This window comes from Gadus morhua, chromosome 6 (assembly GCF_902167405.1).
Source record: "Gadus morhua chromosome 6, gadMor3.0, whole genome shotgun sequence".
In the NCBI taxonomy this organism is placed as follows: domain Eukaryota; kingdom Metazoa; phylum Chordata; class Actinopteri; order Gadiformes; family Gadidae; genus Gadus; species Gadus morhua.
This window is the reverse complement of record NC_044053.1, coordinates 9,683,803-9,706,682: the sequence shown is the minus strand read 5'-3', so window position 1 is coordinate 9,706,682 and position 22,880 is coordinate 9,683,803. Positions and strand designations below refer to the sequence as shown.

At 44.3% G+C, this 22,880-nt stretch overlaps 1 protein-coding gene across 1 annotated transcript in view; it reads left to right on the top strand.

Moving 5' to 3' along the window:
- galnt9 (polypeptide N-acetylgalactosaminyltransferase 9) overlaps window positions 1-22,880 on the top strand; it is a 72,593-nt gene that overhangs the window by 2,667 nt on the left and 47,046 nt on the right. The window contains exons 2-3 of the mRNA XM_030359555.1: window positions 8,070-8,253; window positions 19,252-19,418. Coding sequence (XP_030215415.1) covers window positions 8,070-8,253; window positions 19,252-19,418 — 351 coding nt within the window. The remainder of the gene's footprint in view (window positions 1-8,069; window positions 8,254-19,251; window positions 19,419-22,880) is intronic.

The following is a 22,880-nucleotide window of genomic DNA, read 5'->3' as shown; positions in this document are numbered from 1 at the left end:
CAATCTGGTCCTATAAAAATAGTGTACTGCATAATCACACAGACACACACACGCACAAAGACACACACACACACACACACACACACACACACACACACACACACACACACACACACACACACACACACACACACACACACACACACACATAGATATATGTAGTCACACTTCATTGTCCAATTAGCCTAGCCTACGTGTCTTCATAGGTTGGAGGAAATCAAAGCGTTTTGAGTAAGCCCACGCAAACATAGCCCAAAAACAATTACAGCACAGCGGCACTACCAACTGTGTTACTATGCCCCAACCTGCACTGTGGTATTTAATATATTGTCGTTTGCTTCAAGGCACATTAAACAGACAAACTTTTTTTTAAATGACTAAGGGAGTTGCACATACCTTTAATTAAAATTGTTGTTGTTTTTTGTCAAATAAGGTGGCCTAGTATTTACCCTTGAGACCATAAAGTGTGGAAACATTCACTTTTATAATCCCTCAATAGCCTTAGTGCTTTACTTTATTATTGAACGTGTATCTCTATTCCTTGTCACAGCACTTTTACTGAAGCAACTGCAAATTGCGTTTGGCGGCCATTGGGAATTAATCTAGCAGTTGGGGGGAGGATCCAGCATGCCAATAACTATTAACATGACCTGCAGCGCTATGAAATAATTGGCTGTGCCCCCGTGTTGTCACCTACCAATGACAATCCAGGGAATTTACAGAAAAGACTCATGTGATGGAGAGAGTCCTCAAAATGGCTCTGAAGTCTTACCTCTATGATCTGATGGACACACATGCGTTTCTTCAGAAAGCCTACCTATGGAGGATGACCCCCTCGTGGTTTATCAGCCGCTCTCTTCTGCCGTGGGTCCTACCATCTCTTCCTCAGGGGTGAGTGGGTGGAGGGGGTTGTTAAGCTTGTTGTTAACATGCTTGTAAAGCATAGAGCTTTGGCTTTAAACCACACAGTCCACATAGTTCTTCCCTTACTGCTATCGCCGATACATTCTCCACCTCAGTGGTGAGGATAATTGAAGGCTTCAGCACAATGATAAACAAGGAGCACGATAGAGGATGGAGGACAGTACACCATTTATATTTAAAGTATAGGCCGGCGGAGAATTGTATTCGAAACTTCCTTGGGCATTTTTTCGGGTTATTTGTACAATTATAAGATGTTTGTAGTGTTGCTAGAACCCGCTTACAGGCAATGGGGTGGGCTGAGCAGCACAAGAAAAAGGTCTCATATTCAGATCAGAAAGCATGGCACAGCTTGCATTCTTTTGTATAGTGAGAGCATACAGATTGCACTATTTGCCCAGTCATTTTAGGAGATGCCTGACATTATCGAAGGTGCTGTGCCGACTGCTGTAAACAACAAAATGCACAACGGTGAATAAGGAATCAAACAACAATGTTGTGAAGGACAAAGTGCTGAACAACACAGACAACAGAGTTGGCCTTTTCCGTAATTGATTGCCGACCTCTACTCAATTGAGATGGACGGCAACTTCTCTCCACCTCAAGCCCATCGGTAAAGTACCTGAAATCAAGGCTAGAAAGAAATGCAATTTATTTGAGACAGTCCTTCATCTACAGACAGTTCTGCGGCAGACAGTGCAGAGGTCCATAGCGGCATGGATAAAACTTTCACTCTTCCCTCAGAACTATCACCACATGTCTTAAAACTACTCACAGGGAAGGCAGGAGAAGACAAAAATAACAACCGTCCTTCTCAGTCAGAGTTAACGGCTTGTGCCCGAGCATTTGTCCTTGTTTGATTCTGCCCACCGTGGTGGAGCATGCGGTCAGAAAGAGCCACTTGTCATGCAGCCATGCCTGGGACTGGTAGCCTGAACGTGGCCAGGGCCTGACGGTACACCAGCCCCTGAAATGGAGTTCCCGCACTCCGCCATATCGTCTCATCTGGGGATTCAATAACTGCAAAAAAGCCCACTTTGTTACATTTATTTTTACTGAAGCTGCAGGGATACAAGTTTTAACGAGAGATAACATTTCTACGGCTGTGTCTCTCTCTTTCAAACACATCCTGCATGAGGACCTTCTGCTAACTCTGTTTTGAGAATTGCTTTGTGCATGCATGCTTGAGTGTGTGTGTGTGTGTGTGTGTGTGTGTGTGTGTGTGTGTGTGTGTGTGTGTGTGTGTGTGTGTGTGTGTGTGTGTGTGTGTGTGTGTGTGTGTGTGTGTGTTTGTGTGTGTGTGTCCATGTGCATGCTTTTACAGTTATGCATTCATGCATGTCTGTATTTGTGGGTTTGTATGAGTCTCTGTTTGTGTATGTGTAGTAACGTTTAAGAATTACAGACACACACTCAGACCATTAGCTAGAGCTCTTGGATGTCGTCTGGTAAAATGAAATATATTTAAATGATGATATGTAGATGAGGGGCCGGGCAACATAATAGTTTCAGGAATAGATGAGAATCAATTCTGCCAAGGCCGTTAGAATCACAGTAATGTATTCTATGCTCATATTTGCAAAAATAAATATGCCAATAATGGCAGGGGATTTTAGAGTGTGCTCTAAATATATATTTTAGGCCTAGCAATCATCGCCTATCAGGTCAAGATGATGGAGTTCTTCTGTCTTTTTTCCCTATTTTGATAGTGAAATTCTCTTATGACGCTTTATTGATGCTAGAAACGCTAACACCATCATTACGATTATATATACTTTATATTTGTTTATGTTGCAATACATGTTGTTTTCTTTAAGCTTGGCTGACACACTGTTACTGATATTTGAGATTAGTGCTACAACATTATGTGTTCGTAGAAAAACAAGAAAAAGCAAGCCATCCAAGAGTAATTCCGTTTGGAAATTGAAGTCTTTTTGGAAATAATGAGAAGAAGGAGAAAGAATAGGCTCAGCCTTTTTCCCATTCTGTTATTGGGTCTTGGAGATTGTCGACCATAACTGCCTAGCTATTTGATGTTTGTCCCTTCTATACAAAGAATGAAAGAGCATCAAAAGGGACGTAGACAGCATGTCGTCTGCATGAGTGTGCACATGTAAAACACGTTGGCCTTCCTTGTTGTTATTCAAGAACGGGCGCCACACACTGATTCGAGTGGTAGGTTCAATTGACGTGCAAATGCTTTGAGGGCTTAAATCTTGCATAGGAACAAGAATCCATTGTTTAGATATAATCACGGCGAGGAGTGAGTCAGGCGTTTTACGAATCAACCTCGTTATCCTCTCGACGCGTGCCGCCACGTTCTCCAGGCCTCACTCCACTCCCCCACCCCTCAATATTTCATGGATTTGTTTTTCAGCCTTCAAAAGCCGAGCTTATCAACCTCCCCGGAACGAGTTGCTCTGCCCCTTCTTTCTTCCTCGCCTCTTCTTTACTCTGAGAGATCACCAGCCTGCTGCACCGCCATTAATATTTAGACCACCCGTGCATCACTTTGGACAACACATGAAGGCACTCTGGCTCTTAAATCACCGGCCCCTTCTAAAACACACGCGTCTCTCGTGCCTGGCTCGCCGAGGCCCCGGCTTTCTGAAGGTTGCTCAATCATTCATCATGTTACCCGGTTTAATGTGTCGGGCCATCGTGGGGATGGGTACAAAATGATGTTGAGACGCAACACGAGGGGGGGGGAAGAGACCGATGTGTATTCGGATGTTGCCGCACGTTTTTAGTCCGATTTTTTGACAGATGTTGTTCCTATTTCCAGGCTGTGTGTGTTGTGTACGTTGCACAGGGCACGGGTTATGGGTGTGTTTGCTCCACCTCGGTGGGGAACTCAGGGTTGTGTGTTTGCACTGGAGGAAACAGCTGCTGGGTTGTAATTGCCTCACAGCGGGGCGGAGGATGATGTTGTGCCAATGAGTCTCTCAGGTAGAAGATCTCGAAACTTGATACGTGTTGATACTTGTCGAGACACGAAGCTACTCGAAGTTACACTGCGAGCTTCGATATTGATCGTCCTTGAAAGCATTTTTACGCGGGGCCGCGTCACAAAGAGCATGGTTTTCATTGCCCGTGCCCGTTATAGTTTGTTGAGGACATCTGTCAAATCAAATGAGGTTGTTAGAGTCACAGTTGATACGTGTGGATCCAACACTTAAACCCACTGCCTTATTTCTGTGTGTATGTGTGTGTGTGTGTGTGTGTGTGTGTGTGTGTGTGTGTGTGTGTGTGTGTGTGTGTGTGTGTGTGTGTGTGTGTGTGTGTGTGTGTGTGTGTGTGTGTGTGTGTGTGTGTGTTAGTAAACACTCACACAATGTGATGACATTTCACAGGACAGTAGTAAAAGGTTGTGGAAAGTGATGTGGACTCTAATCATTATGTCTTGGACAGCATCGACTGAAGTCCCTGTTTTGATGACTTGCAACTTAACTAGACAGAATATAAATGACTTGAGACTCAACTTGGACTGTGAAGTTAAAGACTTGTGACTTCACTTGACTTCAGACATGATGACTTAAATAGATTGTCTATGTTGATTTTATAGTTTAAGTTTCAATACAACATATCAAATATACAAAGTCTTCAACATTTTCTATGTTGACATTACAGGTATGTAATTGGATGTAATGGCCCTGTCATGATTTGATGACTACCCTGTCAGTTAAGCTCCTTGCTATGACATTGACATGATTGGTTGACTCACTAATCTACCCAATTACCGGAATCAAATGTTGGCCTTGTAGCGTTACGTTTCTGCAAACCTTGGATTGGGTTGAAGTGACTCCACTAAATGGGACCAAATGATCTTGGACTTGCTTGAGATCTCGACCAAATGACACATGAGTCTCATGTTTTACAGCCCTGTGAAGTAGTATCTTATCTCTACACAGTATATCCTTTGGCCTTACACACGTAAAGATACAAAAATAAATGTAATAACATTCACATAAGGAAGGTGGATTCAGCTGTGAAGATCATTCAACCATTTCTTGGTATAAAGCACACTTTCCACCAATATATTTTCTTTGTGATGATTACAAAGTTATATCTTGCAAGTTGGCTCTCCCACACATAAAGCAAAAAAGACAGTGTTATTATTTGTTATTATCATGTTCGTATGCTTGCAGTCTTGAAGCTTTCAGGGAAAATCACATCCAAGAACGGCAATTCCGCTATCAACAAATCAAATGTGTGGTTCAAATAGATTCTCAGAAGGAAATATAATTGAATCCAAATGTTTTTTTAAGCAGTAGTTAGGACATACGAAAGGCCTAATCACATCCACACATGTTTAAAGCAATCATTACTACTAATATGAAGAGATCATTAGTGAGTGTGGTTGTGAAATACTGATCGCACCCCACATGGTGAAACAGGGGACACTGTATCCCGGTGTTTCTCGGGAGGGGCCACGCTAAATCCCTTCCCATAATGCCCCTCCCCCCCCCCCCCTCCCCATTCTGCCGGAGAGGACAAAAGCAATCTAAACCGAGAGAGAAAAAGTAATTAGCGAAACAAAAACTGGCAGGAAGTGAGCCTGCGTGTTCTTAAACTCACAGAAGAACGCAGAGGTCCCTTCCGGGTTCTCATCCAGGGCTCTGGAGAGCATCTGCGTTATTGTATGACTTTGGCTCCACCCGCCAGATGGCTGAACATGGACGCAGCCCCGCCTCCCGTATTCTGAGGTAATGCCACTATACTGGCGATATGGAGGGTGGGCCGTGCCAAACGGCCTCTCGCGGGGAAATGCCAGTTTACATTCAGCCCCCGTTACAAACCTCTACTAGCACCCAAGGGCTTGAGGCTGTCCAAATATGGCCATTACCCTGCGGTTCTTCCTGTTCTGAGGCTGGGAGCTGAGTCCTCCGTGGGTATTTATGGTTTGGTTTCCTTTAGGGGGTGGTGTGTCGATCTGGGGGGTAATATGGGGAACAGGGGGAGATATATTTATACTTTCTGGTGGAGTGCGTCCAGCAGAGCCATTGATCCGGCGGTGGGCAGCCGTCCTGAGGAACTGCCAGAGATTTCCTCGTTCTTTCATTTGTCAATTGAAAAGAATAAAGTTATCATAAGACTTGCGGCTTAGTCAGATTGGAAAATCAGAGGCAGCCAGAGCGCAATACGAATCCAGTCAACAAAACACCATTGTTAAGGCACACACTTTGATGTCCCCTCAGAACTTATTCTATTCGTCTGTGAAATCCTTTGTATCTCAACGCTATAAGCAGGCAAGCCTCTTCTTTGATCACTTTGATGGAAAATACATCCAGATTCTCTGTCTTTCTCCTTTTCTTTGGAAAGTGTCAAACCACACAAAGGGGGGATTGGACGTTGAGTGGTGCAACTGGTGAATGATTCTAACAAGAGTGTCAGGGGAAATTTAAGATGTTAATTAAATCTAAGGCCAATTACCATCAGGCTTGATAACAAAACATACATCCGGGATGACAGGGGGTGGAAAGTGTGGTGAGCTAGGGGGCTCCACTCCCAGACACAAATGACTTGGTTCAATACACAATTTCTTCGTCATACCTGGTGGTGTCCTTGAGCAAAATGCAAAACCTCTTCCTGCGCCATAATGGTAAATTTTAACCCAATGTATAAAAGTGCCTGCAATTACTCACTAGAAAAAACATGTCCACGATAGGCAATGACAGACTTGAACGTTGCTGGAGTTATAGAAATATGCATGTGGCTTGTTTTTGGGGATGGACTCATTCCATTCTGGTAGAATGGTGTCTGCTGTCCTGCTAATAGGGCCTTTATGGAGCCCTAGTAATTACCTGAACCACTTAAACCCCAGCCAGATTCTTTACTTACACTTAGAGCCACTTAGTGGTCTCATTCAGTTCCTCGCAGGTCCCGGGAGAACCAAAGGGTCAAGTGGAACCACTGTTTCTGACTTGGAAGGGTCTCAAAAAGTGGAAGGACGAATTGGCTGTTCTCATTTAGTCGTTGAACATTGCCAGCGTCTGCACTTTGAGTCATCGCTGACCTACCAACTTTTCAAAGATGCCTCCTGTTGGCTGGTCTCTGACGGCCTTGTCTGTTTCCTTTCATTGGGCATGGTTTATGCAGCAGATTGGTCAAATAGATGGAATGTAAACTCATCAAATGTTTCAAATATTCGTTTAAATAACCAAACATTATAAATAAATATAAACGTAGCTATAATTTACATTCAACCATTTAATGTATAATATACGGTTAATAATGATTTTTAACGTTATTGTTCCATCTGCGTTTAAATTAAAAAACTCATATTGGGGAATATTATTAGATGCATTGCTTGTCATTTCTTGGTATATTCACATTTTCAATCATTATCAGTAAACTGTTCTTCTGCCCTGGCCCCCACATTTCCTGGGATTGTGGGATTAATAAAACACACCTTGGCTCACCTTTATCTCCTCACATCGACTCCCTGCTAAATATATAAAAACACACGGACGTGACGTGCGTGGACGTGTCCCCAGCCCGGTGACATTCATGTCCATGTGGGTCTAGTGCTGCAGGTGACAGACAGTGTAATGATGCCCTCCGGATGAGGTGGGGGTGGGGGGGGGGGGGGGGGGGGGGTGGGGTGTGTGGGGGGTCCACTGGGTGTAGGAGCTGCCAAGCACCGCGCTCCCCACACACCCCACACACTCCACCCACGGCCCACGACTGCCAATCAGGTGTCCTCACCGCAGGGGCTGAGAGCCTTGCACCTGTCCTTCCCTGGCAGGGTGTGGGCGTCCGTCTCCATGGGTCTGGCTCTTTTATTTGGGTTTTCGTCTCCTCAAATCTATGTGTGGATTTGTGCTTGTTGGGGAGCTATTTGTGTGTGTGTTGGAGGTGTGTGTTTTGTGTGTGAATGTGTGTGTGTATGCGTGTTTGTGTGTTTTTTGAATCCTTGCGGAAAGATTCTGAGTGTGTGCCCCAACGTCTGTACAAAGCATGTTGAGCAAGATGCTACTACCTACCTGCTAATTACATTGCTGATTGCGATAGTCTTTTGCTTGGAACATGAACAGGATAAATATCAGGATGGGCTGCGTGTTCGTGTGATGTGTGTGTATTCATGTTTCTGGGTTGCTGTTGATGTTGTTGTTGTTGTTGTTGTTGTTGTTGTTGTTGTTTTGCAGGCCTGGCGAAGCCCATGGGCCTGGTTGAGGGTCCGGGGGGCCTGGGACAGGGAGGGGCCGCAGCCACGCTGAGCGAGGGGGACAACCGCGACGGCGACGGCAAGTACGAGGAGTACGGATACAACGCCCAACTCAGCGACCGCATCTCACTGGACCGGAGCATCCCAGACTACAGGCCCAAAAAGTAAGTCCACCCCATCCCCCACTGGAGGCCCAATAACTAGGTCCACCCCATCCCCCACTGGAGGCCCAATAACTAGGTCCACCCCATCCCCCACTGGAGGCCCAATAACTAGGTCCACCCCATCCCCCACTGGAGGCCCATATTCTGAATGTGAGAAAGAAAAAACATAAGAAAGGAGTTGAATCATCCAATTAACACCCTCTGACAGCATGTGTCTGTGCGAAAATGAAGATTATAAGTGCACTTTTATTTATTTTCTTATTATGATAGAGTTCTTTAGTCTTCACTAAAATACAGGCAAAGCTAAAACGATACTAATGATCACAATCTATAAATAACGTTAATTTTTATCTACATAATTAAGAATTAGGTATTCAGAGAATTAAATGGAGAATATTGTGATCATGGTTTAGGGATTCTTCTCACACCCAGCTCTACTCCCTACCATCCTCCCCACTTCAGAGGAATATCTCAAAGTGTCTAGTAGAATATCAGTTTGGGTCCCATCTGTTTATATCATCGCCTCAGCTGTTTGAATTCTTTTTCTATCAAACACTATGCATGAACTGCCATGATTTCTGCCATAATGAATTTGTTACATCTGACTAATTCAGCAGGAAATTAGACTAGATAAGGGTGTCGCTGGTTCTGCCCATGCAGCGGCCCACCGGTGTTGTCGATACCACCCAATGTTGTTAACGCTACCCCATGGTGTCAATGCAACCAAATGTAGTCAACGCCACCCCAATTTGTTAGCGCAACCCAATGTTTTCAACACACACCCCATGTTGTCAATGCAACCCAACGTTGTCAACGCACCCCTTGTTGTCAACGCCACCCAATGTTGTAAACACCACCCCCTTTAAATTACACAATGTTGTCAACCCCACCCCATGTTATCAATGCAACCCAATGTTTTAAACCCCACCTCATGTTGTCAAGGCAACCCAATGTTGTCAATACCACTGCATGTTGTTAACACAACCCAATGTTGTCAACGGCACCCAAAGTTGTCAACACCATCCATGTTGTCAATGCCAACCCATGTTGTTAGCGGACCCCGTGTTTTCAATGCACCCCAACCTTGTCAACGCCACCCAATGATGTCAATGCTATCAGAAGTTTTTAACGCCACCCAATGGTATCAACGCCACCCCATTTAAATGACACAATGTTGTTGAAGCCACAAGTGTTGTAGACGCTACCAGATGTTGTGTTTGTGTGTGTGTGTGTGTGTGTGTGTGTGTGTGTGTGTGTGTGTGTGTGTGTGTCTGTGTGTGTGTGTGTGTGTGTGTGTGTGTGTGTGTGTGTGTGTGTAGTCTGCAGTGTGTAGTGTGAGTGGTATGTGTGAATGCGTGTGTGTGAGTGTGTGACGTGTGTGTGAATGTGTAATGCGGTGTGTCTGTGTGTGGTGGCTGCATATTCTGTTCTATTCTCATCTATTATGTGTAAATGTGTAGCATGGTGTGTGTGTGCAGTGGGCTGTGTAGTCGGTATGTAGTCTGTAGTGTGTTATGGTGTGAGAAGTGTGTTGGAGTGGTGGTAATCAGGGCTGCCAATGGCACTTATGTCACACGGTACGAGGGAACAATAGCGACAGGCTGATCCGCCAGGAGGTCTTCAGACAGCAGGAAGCGCTGTTCTGTGGGCTTTTTAGGGGAAGAACAATCCATCCCATCCACAGTCTTTTGTTCCCCCGTTCCCCCTTCTCTGGCGGGAGGATCAGGCGCCAGGCGGAACGGAGGGAAATCAGGGGAAGGGTAGGGGGATATCGGGGAGTTCGCTAATTAACAACGTCAGCTGAGAGCGCTTTTGGAACAGAGCACTATCAGGACATGAATTTGTTACATTTGACTAATTTAGCAGGAAATTAGACTGGATAAGGACGTCACTGGTTCTGCCCAGGCAGCGGCCCACCGGTGTTGTCGATGCAACCCAATGTTGTTAACGCTACCCCATGGTGTCAACGCAACCAAATGTAGTCAACGCCATCCCCGATTTGTTAGCGCAACCCAATGTTTTCAACCCCACCCCATGTTGTCATCGCCGTCCGACGTTGTCAACGCCACCCCCTTTAAATTGCACAATGTTGTCAACCCCACCCCATGTTGTCAAGGCAACCCAATGTTGTCAATATCACCCTATGTTGTCAAGGCAACCCAATGTTGTCTATACCACCCCATGTTGTTAACACAACCCAATGTTGTCAACGGCATCCAAAGTTGTCAACACCATCCATGTTGTCAATGCCAACCCATGTTGTTAGCGGACCCCGTGTTTTCAATGCACCCCAACCTTGTCAACGCCACCCAATGATGTCAATGCTATCAGATGTTTTTAACGCCACCCAATTGTATCAATGCCACCCCATTTAAATGACACAATGTTGTTGAAGCCACTCGTGTTGTAGACGCTACCACATGTTGTAAACACCACCCAATATTGTCCACAGAACCCGTGCTGTAAATGCTATCTAATGTTGTCAACCCCAGCCGCGTTGTAAACGCTACCTAATCATGTCAATAACACCTTTGTTATACACGCCACTCAATGTTGTAAACACCACTGTGCTGTCAGCACCAACCATGTTGTCAACACCATCCATGTTGTCATGACATTTTTTGCTTGCATTGTTTTCGTGTTGTTTTGCTGTGAGAGGTTGTTTTTGTAACATTCTTTGGATGCAGAAAAAATCGTTCTATATCCAGCACACAAGGGCTCTTTTGTATGCTCTTTGTAGAGCTACATGCTACTCTTGTAAATAAACATACTATCACCTGCTATATTCTCTTGTTCTAATTCATAATCATGAACAGCAAAGTCAAACAAGGACATCTCTTATCCATACGATAAAAAGACATGAAGATGATCGACATTCAGAAGCTATGTTGAGGCACAATGGAGCTCAATATGCTCGCCAGCCTTGCACTGCCTACCTTTCCACTGCCGCTCTGCGTGTATTCAGCACTGAGGAGGCAGCTCTGAGATCGAGGTGAACATAAAAGCTCTGGGTTTGTCAAGTGGAAGAACTCCTTCGCAGCAAAAATGGATCGTCACGAAAATAGCCCTGAATAGGTCGCTAGCCATGGATTTCTTTCTTCTGCACTGCATTTGGCAATTGACTAGGCCAGAGCGAGAAAGAGTTAAAAATGTCCCACTTTCTCATCAGCGAGGAGCAAAACAAGGTGTTGCCGAAGTTGAAATTACACTGTACGCCTTTATTTATTCAGGATTTATTAATCTGTTTCCGGACCATGTTCAATCGAACGGGTATTCAGCCAAAGTTTGGTTAGCTTAGGGAAGGCAATGATTTGTGTCATAAAAGATGCATGGCTGGAGACTTGTAATGAGTCAATCAGTAATGGTAAATTAATGGAAAAGAATACAAACATACATATATATATACAAACGTACATTCATACACATTATGTATGCATGTATGAATGTATGTTTTTATGTATTCAAATCTAAGAGCACAAGAAGAAAGGAGAGAAGTATGTGTGTAACTCTCTGTTTCATTTTGGCTTGTGATCCAGCATGTCTTGATATCTTTATTATCTATCTTCATAAGGAAGATATCACTCCTCGAACAACCTCAGTTTGGCTCTCGGTCCAGCGGTGGAGATATTGATTCCACAGGACTCATGCTTTGTTAGATTTATTCTCATATCTGCCCTCTGCTGAACCAATTCATAATCATTGTAGTCATTTTGCTCTCCCACAATCCTTTGTGTTTGTCAAAGAGACCGATTTTGGCTCAGACAAAACGTACAATCCCTACCAGCTTCCCCCTGGTTTGTAAATGAATATCGGAGGTGCGTGCTCAGGCACCTCCTGTGTTGACTCTGAATACAGACGTATAACAACCATTTGAATGCTTTGTCTACATTGTAAAAAATAGTCCAGGACCTGTTTGAGAACCTCAAACACGACGCACTGCTTATCCTAAACAATACAAATAAAATAGTATACATATATATTTATATATATATGTATACATTAAACCGTCTGGCAGTCCATCACGTTTTAGAGGACACAAAGACAGAGAGAGAGACACAGAGCGAGAGACACAGAGCGAGAGAGAGAGAGAGAGAGAGAGAGAGAGAGAGAGAGAGAGAGAGAGAGAGAGAGAGAGAGAGAGAGAGAGAGAGAGAGAGAGACACACACACACACAGAACGAGAGAGAGAGAGAGAGAGAGAGAGAGAGGGAGAGAGAGAGAGAGAGAGAGAGAGAGAGAGAGGGAGAGAGAGAGAGAAAGAGAGAGAGAGAGAGAGACTCTACAAACAAATTTGAAAAGGGACACTCGTAAATCTCACGACTTGATAAAAAATGCAATTTATTGTGTCGAGCTCCCCTTCGCCTTCCCACTCCCCTCCCCCCAACCCCTTCTCTCTCCCCTTCATCCCCCGCGCTCCCGGGGAAGAGGATTCATATTTCATGTGATGAAATCTCAGTGCCACCTTTGTTGCCTGCCTGGTTTATACTACATCAAAATTGTTGTTAAGCCCCAAAACTGTACTGATGTACGGAGGGATGCGCTACTTTCCTGGGGGACCTTTGCTCGCACCGTCTGTTGGAGGGTGGAGGGGATGGGGGGGGGGGGGGGTGGGGGGGGGTGATAAAAGCACTGAGGAAGTCCGGACATAGAATGCCACCTCACTTCCTCATTCCCGTAGCCTCCTACAACAGAATAGGATTGCATGGTCTTGGTCGTGTTTATTATTAAGCAAAACCTCTCTCTCTCTCTCTCCCTCTTTTTTTCTCTCTCTCTCTCTCTCTCTCTCTCTCTCTCTCTCTCTCTCTCTCTCTCTCTCTCTCTCTCTCTCTCTCTCTCTCTCTCTCTCCCTCTCTCTCCCTCTTTTTCTCTCTCTCTCTCTCTCTTTCTCTCTCTCTCTCTCTCTCTCTCTCTCTCTCTCTCTCTCCCTCTCTCTCCCTCTTTTTCTCTCTCTCTCTCTCTCTTTCTCTCTCTCTCTCTCTCTCTCTCTCTCTCTCTCTCTCGCTCTCTCTCTCTCTCCCTCTTTTTCTCTCTCTCTCTCTCTCTCTCTCTCTCTCTCTCTCTCTCTCTCTCTCTCTCTCTCTCTCTCTCTCTACTTCTCTTTCCCTCTCCCTCCCTGTTGCTCTCTCTAGACCTCCCTCCCTCCCTCCTTCCCTCTCTTCCTCTCTCACTCTCTCGGACTCCCTCTTTCGCTCTCCCTCTTTCGTTTTTCTCTCTCTGGCTTCCTGTAAATTGTTGGTTGTGAATCCCTTCTGGATGGCGATTGGAAGAGGTGGGGTTTGGGGGCTGGGAGAGTTGGTGGTGGATGGATGGATGGTGAATTGACACAAGCCAAGCGATTATCTGTGTGCAAAGAGGAGGACGCTCCCTGATTGGAGCAAGCTAATGGGAATTTTCACTGTGAAAATAAATACAAGGTGAAAAAAACAGAAAAAAAACAGAGAAAGGTGGGCGGCTTGGAGGGAGCAGGCCGGCGGGTTGCGTGTGCTGAGGGGGAGGGAGAGAGGGCAGCCGTGAGGGAAGTATGTCTTAATCTGGTGCTCTGTTTCTGTCAGAACTGGTTCCAGGTCAAATTATGAGTGCTGGCCATTGCGCCCGCTCCCATTACAAACAGATGAGTCCATCGTTCATCCTGTTATGATCACGCAGAGCACCCTGACCCCGCACGCGCGCACACACACACACGCAGACACGCACACTCACACACACTCACACTCTCAGACACACACTGGCCCAACAGCCCGCAGACAGCTTCCAATTTAAGGGTAAGCGACGCCATAAATTGGATCCAACAACTAGGGCAGCAGGACCACAATAACAATTTAGGTTTGTCTGTCTTGAAACCAGAATTACAGAACACCGCGCTCAACCAACCAGACTAGGAAGTGATGGAGGAGCCCTGGCCTGCCTGACTTTCATATGAAATTACTGTAAGATATTGCTGCGCTGATATTCATTAAGCGCAGGCTGGCAGCCAGACAGCTAGCTTAACGCGAGGGAAGCATACATCATCAGGGTTTGTTTTTGTCGAATCTCTGTGACCCTGTGGCGTGGCGACATGAGAGAGAGGCAGTGGCAGGCTTATGTAGAGCCCACCACCCCAACACCTCACCCCGACTCGCTGCCAGATTTGTCATTTAATTTATAGGGCTGGCAAAGTTAAATGGGAAATATGCTACAAAAGGCCATGAGAAGGAACAAGGGAAAGGGACTGGGAGGGAGGAGGGAGGCTGGAGCAGAGGTACTGGTGTGATAGGGTGGAAGGGCTATCATTCACTGGGCTGGTGCACGTGATTGGATTACAAATGAGCCGGGGTTTGGGACTGGAAGTGTAGGTAGACACTCTGAGCACCCTCCATCATAGGTACACTTCCTTTCTTCCTGTTAAATGTATGCAAGGAGTGAGAAGACGGCTGGTGATTGATGAGTTCTTTTTACTGCCTCGAAGGTTTGCTCTCCCGTAAAGTGAAAGATATATGCATATATACATCCAAATATATACACACACACACATATATATATGTATGTATATATATATATATATATATATATATATATATATATATATATATATATATATATATATATATACATATATATATATATATATATATATATATATATATATATATATATATGTATATATGTATATATATATATATATACATATATATATATTTATTTATACATATATATACATATATATATATAGTTTATTCAACTGCTGCGTTGCATAAACACTGACTTACGGATGATGATTTTCTGCGAATAGAAAGGGGTGGTATATTTTGTAAATGGCTACCAATGCAGGAACCTGGCTAGCGACAAACTAATGGTGTCTGAGCCAGTTGCGGTATTTGACAAACAAAAGCCTGACAGAAATGAAACAAAAAAATGATCTTGTATGGTGTATGTTGGATTCATGCAGTAAAAGCTGAGGGAATATGTATTCAGTTAATGGATCATACCAAAGAGAAACAGTCAGGGCACAAAGACCAAACAATCCCTGTGCAAAACTAGAATATTACTGTTATTGTAGTGACAGTACAGGATTTAAAACTCCAGTGTTTCAATTTGTTCTCTGTTTAATAGGTGAGTAGGGGGCTATCTCCTGTCACTCTGCTATAATTCTTGTCTATGTTTTCATTGGGGTGAGAACTTGCGATTAGAGAACAGCTATAGTGCCAGGCGTGTGTTGTTTCAAGCAAACAAACACACGTACACACAAAACTGACAGACACTGGCACAAGCACATGTACACATTTACACCGCTTTTATTATGGTTTCAAACATTCAATAGCATTAACTGGAAGACTCTTCCTTTGCAATGGAACAAAGGTAGTTGTAGAGCCCCTGAGAAAATACTAAACTAAATACAAATATTAAACTAAATAATCCAGAAGTCACCATGCCAACGCTTTTATTTATTCAAATGTGTGTATGCTTATAACTTCATGAAATACATATATAATATTAACAGGCAACTTATGTCCACATTCTTCAACAATAAATAGAGGAAATAGTCATAATGCTTCTCTAAAGTGTTTTTTTATTGAAAGTTTGTTTAGATGCTGCAAAGTATTTCTCAAGTATTTTGCTTCATAGTTTGCATTGTAAAGTAAGCAAATAAAAAGAGTCATTGTGTGAACCATTGAATTTAATTATAGTAACATGGATTTTGGTTATGTTTGTTGAGGGCCACTTCTATGGCAATCAGAGGTACCAAATGTGTTTACAAGTGTGTATAGATCTATTTGTGTTTGTATATGGCCATCTGACACTGGGCTGTGTACAAAATAATGCAGTGTCCACTTATTGTGAAACCTGAATGTAAGCAGCTTTACATCAACACACACAAACACACGCAGACACACACACATACATTGACAAACACATGAGATATACAAGAACACACAAGAACACACACACACGCACACACAGTGTAGACACATTGCCACGAGCGCATCGCAGCAGATAAGTACACAGGTCTTGGGCGTGCACGTTGTAGCGCGTGATGTAGCGCTGACATCGTGCTGGGGGCTCCATCTGCCTCTCGGTGGCTGGGGTGCAGGAGGACAATGGCATCACAGTGCACCTGGCTGCCATCGCCCCCCACAAACCCGCTTCAGCTGATGGAGGTCACAGGGAGCGCTAGAAAGACGTGCCGACAGTCGCTCAACGAGTCAGTCTCCAATTCCAGCCTATTGCTAACCCGATGTAACCTCAGACAGCCCTTTGGACGAGCTAAACACAGAAACGTAGATTAAACACAAACATATATATCATAGCCTAATGTGCATAAGAGTAAATCCTCAAAAGTAATGTCACTGTCAGAAGGATGTCTGTGCTCATGGGCGTGATGTTAAATTAGGTTTTAAGAACACGGCGGATACAATGCTAAACACAGTTCCATAGTACAAACACTTGATGCAGAGCCAAAATACATCAGTGTTAAATAATTCAGGTTGTGAATTATGAGTTCTATTTATCAGCAGTTTGTTAGCGTTTAACACGTTCAAACAGAGGTTGGGGTAATATGTGGGAAGAACATTGGTCTACTGTGTGTTTCATTTTGTTTTGGCCTTGTGGAAGAACGTTTCGTGGTCGAACGGTCATCATGGGGTCGTACTGTTGCCATAGGGATACGCTCCTCTGTGTGGTGGAGAATGGCAGTCACGTTTGAAGGAAACCGCATAAGTCAAATGGAACGCCTGGCAAAGAGGATGAGGATACGGATTGATGGCCGACAACAGCAGTTATCAGTAGAACCGTTCTGATGGGACAGTTTTCTCCCTATGTGCACGCATCACTACACTCATGTTAATGACCGTTAGAGAAACAGAGAGAGGGAGAAAGAGGGAGGGAAAGACAGAGGGAGAGTAAATGTATATTAATTTGCATGGCGTGACATGCAATTCATTCTCATTAACTGGGTCATTGAAAACGGCAACAGGCAACCGGAGCCTGCTCCACTAAAGCAGTTGCCATGGCATCCTGGCTTGACAGGGTGTGAGTGAAAAATAAGACAGAACCAGGCAGATTGAGGTATGCAGTGCAGCAGCATCAGCAGGAGAGAGAGACAGAGTGGCCAGGAATTGCTAGGTGTTCTGGGAGAGGACAGACGGGTGTCATGTGGGGGGGCAGGTTTCCTCCCCGTTGAGCCGCTGGGCTGCTGGAGGAAAAGACCTCCGTCAATGTCATCCCCAGGCAGTTGACTCCGGCGCCCGCTGGTCGCATCCACCTCCATCAGTTCTCTGAAAGTCACTCCACTTCACAGCAAGCTCAGGGCAGCTAACAACAAATGCTACTTGAGGCTGTATAAGTAGCTAACAACACACGGTGGCAGGTGCTACTCTCTCAAGTTTCTTTCTTTTTCACTACTTTACTTAAGTGTACGTTTGGCTCTCAGAGATGCTACCGAACAGCAGATATTCTGAAAGGGGTTCGAAGATGTAGTAAAGTGGCATTCAGAGGCTGTTTTGTTCCTGTTTTGTTCCTGAGGCGTATTTTCAATAATACAACAAATAGTACCTATCAAGTCATCTGATTTGACAAGAGGCATTCCATGTGTGCTATAATATAACAGCACTGGGACTTTTAACTATGCATGTATCACTCAGCCTTACAGGTGTTAGCCAGTAATTAGCCTACATTTAAGACCGTAAGCTATTCACTCATCGCAATCACACATGCCACCAAAGCGACTTTCAACAGACGCTTATTTCACTGGGCACACATTAAATGTACTCTCCGCAGATAAATGTACATAATGAAAAGTAGCTGGCCTGGTTTATTACTGTTTACTAAATCGCTCTTGTAGAACTGCTGTAATAAAGTAATAGCACACTTGAGTTGATGTCGTTATACATTGACCATCAGCACAGCTGGGATTATCTTTGTTGTGCGGCCTACGGCTTTGTACCTACGACCAAATGACAGCCTTGCTGATATTCTGTCTAACAGCCGCCCCTCTGATATAAAGTAAAATGGGACATTTAGGCAGGGCAAAAAACGTAGGAGGGATGGGATTTGCACATGCAGGGTTTGATCACTCATTGTGGGATAGGACTTACAGCCTACTGCTTACTCTCAAAGTAGATCACGCCCCAAGCGTGCGGTTAGTGGTAGGAACACGAGGCACGAGAAGCCCAGACTTGGGAACACAAGCACACAGAACAAATATCTGTTTTAGAGGACGTTACGTTGCTCCCATATTTCATTCAGCTGTATGTTTGAGATGAGTTGAATTGATAACATGAATGATAATATGGTCTGAGATGTAATGAGCTATAACAGGAGTGAGGTAGTGTATTTTATGTTTGAAGGTATGCAGGCCTATGGCGTCTACCTTCTATTTCAGCAGGTTAGTCCCTCGAGTTTAAAACTCTCTCCCAATACGGTTCAGTTCTGCTCCATGGGGCACAGTGTATCCAAAGCTGACAGCCATGGCTTGGCCTTCGAGTAAAGAGAGTGTTCCTTTGATTTGTATTTTATTATTTTGGAGCTGATAGCTTTGAGCAGTAAAATAAATCACGTTGAACGCACGCAATTTGCCCTCTTTTCAATGGTTGGGAGAATGTAGAAAAGTTCATCTTAAAAATAATTATTTTGCTTGTTTGTTTAATATGCTTGCAGACAAACACATTTAGAATTACCACACTGATACTGATTGCATATGTGTATGTGTGTGTGTTTGTGTGTTCTTTGTTTTTTTTGTGTGTGTGTGTGTGTGTGTGTGTGTGTGTGTGTGTGTGTGTGTGTGTGTGTGTGTGTGTGTGTGTGTGTGTGTGTGTGTGTGTGTGTGTGTGTGTGTGCGTGCGTAAATGTTTCGGCTTGCGTCTGTGTGTATGTGTACGTGTTTTGGTTTGTGTTTGTGTGAGGGAGAATGTGTGGTGACAATTATGTGCAATTAGTTGTGCGCTGGAGAGGCATAATTGCCTGCTATGTAGGACTACATTCTGCATATCAAGTCAGCCAATGACAACAGTTTATCTCTCGACAGGTGCAAGCAGTTGACCTATCCGGAGGACCTGCCTCAGATCTCGGTGGTGTTCATCTTTGTGAACGAGGCGCTGTCCGTCATCCTGCGCTCCGTGCACAGCGTGGTCAACCACACGCCTGCACACCTCCTCAAGGAGATCATCCTGGTGGATGACAACAGCGACAGCGGTACGGCCTTTAATAGCTTCGAATAGCATATATTAAGCCTATACGAGCATCTACAAGCCTGTATTAGCTTATAGCCGATGTTAGCTTCTACTAGGACCTACTAAAAGCCTCTATAAGCTTCTACTACCAGCTACTAAGAGCCTATATTTGCTTCCACTAGCGTCTACTAAGAGCCTGTATTAGGTCTAATAGCATTGACTAAAAACCTACATTAGCATATACTAGCATCTACTAGCATTTAATAGCATCTACTAGCCTGTAGCACCTACTAGCAGATAAGGCTACTAGCAGTTATTAGCATTTACTGGCTACACCCACACACACCCACCCACGCACACACACACACAGGTGAAACTGCTCTTCTCTATTGCGGTGCTGAGGTAAGCTTGGAAATACACCAACTGAACTCATCTAACTAGTACTGATTCATGGAGTCAATAACCGTCTCAATATAATCTAGTTTAATCGTATGGGAATCTCTCAGTGCAATTAAACGATGGATTTGTTCCAGTTCTCCGCATTCACATCCTGCCCACAGAACAGACGGCTTTACCAGACGCTGACCAAAGGGGTTTCTGGCCATATGAAAATACTCAAAGATGTGATTTTGGATATGCACTACCCTTAATCACTCAAAGTAATCAACTTAAAAAACTGGCCAATATATTTGACCCGATCCTACTCCATCTCCACTTTTTTTGCTGTGTAGCCTACCCGTGTTTTTTATCCCTTGATTTCAGTCCTTCATGTATCAATGTCTGTGTGTGTGTGTGTGTGTGTGTGTGTGTGTGTGTGTGTGTGTGTGTGTGTGTGTGTGTGTGTGTGTGTGTGTGTGTGTGTGTGTGTGTGTGTGTGTGTGTGTGTGCGTGTGTGTGTGTGTGTGTTAGTGCGTATCTGTTAGTGCTCCCGAGTAACATTATGTTCATCCAGAAGAACATCATGTTTCACACCAGGCAAAAACCTCTCTGCGACACTGTCAGAATATCATGAAAATCCCCCATCGTTGGATATATGATAAACACGCTGCCCATCCTGCCAAATAGTGATGCTCAGAGTCCAATTCACACATTAGCCACTCCAGGCATTGATCGTTGCATTGCTTTGGCTATTTTCTCACTGGCTCTTCCAGTGTCGAGCATTAAAAGTGCTTGGTTGTTATAGGATGCTTCTGCCAGGATCCCCCCCCCCCCCCCCCACACCATGCCTTTCGAACGATGTACTGGAAGCCAGTACAGTCTCGATGTGTTTTTATGGGCCCCGTATAAAATATTACATGACTGGCAGCAGCACATTTATCTAGCCTAATTGCACCATATGCAGCTTTTACAACGTGCCCCCAGTGAGCGCGTGCGGGAGGAGATATAGGACCGTGGCGTGGCATAAAGAGCGGCTGCTCATTTTGAACCCATTCAAAGCAAACAGGGAGTGGGTGGAGAGTCTCAGGGGGTCTGTACTTGATTAACTCAACGCAGAGTAGCAGGGTGTGTCAGTGGGAAGCTGAAGCGATGGCTGTGCGTATTAGTCCTTTCATAAAGTCTTAATCAGAGTTTTTTGTTATTGTTTTAAGAACATAAATGTATTCAAGATTAATTTAATTAAAATGTTCAATTCTAATCTTAGCGATGCTAACTCACATTTGTCCTTTGATACTACTACTACTTTCTTCTTAACTATTATTCATTTATATGTTAAAAAAAAATGCCGACTTGGTTAAAGGAGTTGACGCAGCAGATTAATGTGTTGATCAGAAAGTAATTGGACCTTTACAAAATGCTTTCAATTGTATAATTCAAAGCTTAGATGCTTGATTATGACTAAGGACGCCCGGCTTTTGGCTTTCACTTATTTATCTTTCTATTTCTTATATCATTTGATAGTATTGAAGCATAGTTCGTTTGTCTGTTTCATAAAGCTTAATATTGTTCTATTTAGTACATATTCTTAAAAATATGAATATTCTTATTGTTTGATTCTTCTTTCTCACTAGGTCTAGGCCAGGCTAATACCTAAATTCTAATTCATATTTTTGGGCTTCTGTGCGGTCCTTCTGTGCCATTGGCTGTCTACTTAACAAGTAATGAACCATTGTTCCTATGTCAGCCACCCACCTCAATATAATTATCTCCAACCCGAACCTGAGCCCAATTCAACATCTTCTTAGCGCTTTAGCAATCCAGTAAATATGCACTCAGCTACTTAAAGAGCTCAGTAATGTGTGTTTCCTGTCATGAATGCATGTATCCATTGGCTGTTTATCGAGAAGCATACTTTGTTTGGATAGCATGTTTGTGAGAGAGAGAGAGAGAGAGAGAGAGAGAGAGAGAGAGAGAGAGAGAGAGAGAGAGAGAGAGAGAGAGAGAGAAAGAGAGAGAGAGCACATGTGTGCATTCATAAGTGTGTGTGTGTGTGTGTGTGTGTGTGTGTGTGTGTGTGTGTGTGTGTGTGTGTGTGTGTGTGTGTGTGTGTGTGTGTGTGTGTGTGTGTGTGTGTGTGTGTGAGAGAGAGCGAGAGTGGGAGACAGAGCGTGTGAGACCTGAGCTTTTGATATCTGTTCAGGCTCTGCAGACACATGCACTAACTCATCAGCGTATAATGTTGCAGGTCCACTTATTATGTCGAGGCAGTGTCTCCCATTCATCAAAGTCAGTCTTTCAGACCAGAATATGGTAAGAGGTAGAAGTAGTAGACTTTAGCAATTAGTATAATGTGTCCTGGAGTCGGGCCAGAAACAGACAATATGCCACTAAGATAAGTTAAAAAGAAGCCTTGATTGGGTTAGCTGGGCTGTATTGTCTCTAGTCGATGCACATATCTATGTGAGCGTACGTTTGTGTTTATCTTAGTAGCTTGTTTTTTGTGTGATGGAGTTATAGTAATGAATAGGATGGAGAGGAAGGGAGGTTAGCTAGCCTAGTGGTCAGGGAGTTTCTCTGGTTCTGGGCACGATGCCTATCCTGTATCTGCCAGGGTGTACTGCTTGCAAAGCGTTCTGAACGAAAGCATCCGTGACCAAACAGTAAATAGTAGAACTGCAGAGAAGGTTCTCCAGAGTTACTGTTGAAGAAGTAGCATTGATGGAGATCCAGTGTGTGTGTGTGTGTGTGTGTGTGTGTGGGGGGGGGGGGGAAGGGGGGACGCTTTGTTCTCCTGCCCTTTACTATCCAAACTGTGGTGTATCACTGTCTCCATGGAGACAGGAGGAGCCTGGCCGATTTCAGCGGAGGATGCCCGTCTCTGTGTTCCACAGTCCTGGGCGTTGTGAGCCAGCGAGTGGGTTGGGGGTGGTGTTGGACTAGGTTCCAGCCCGCACTTGGCCCTCCTACACTTGGCGTGGGCCGACAGGGCCCCCAGCCTCCCTTCGCATGGCAGAGGCAAACCAAGGCATAAATAAATAGACTGAAAGAAGAACAAGCAGGAGTCCACACCGACTGATCCTTCCCCCCTTCCCCCCAATACACACAC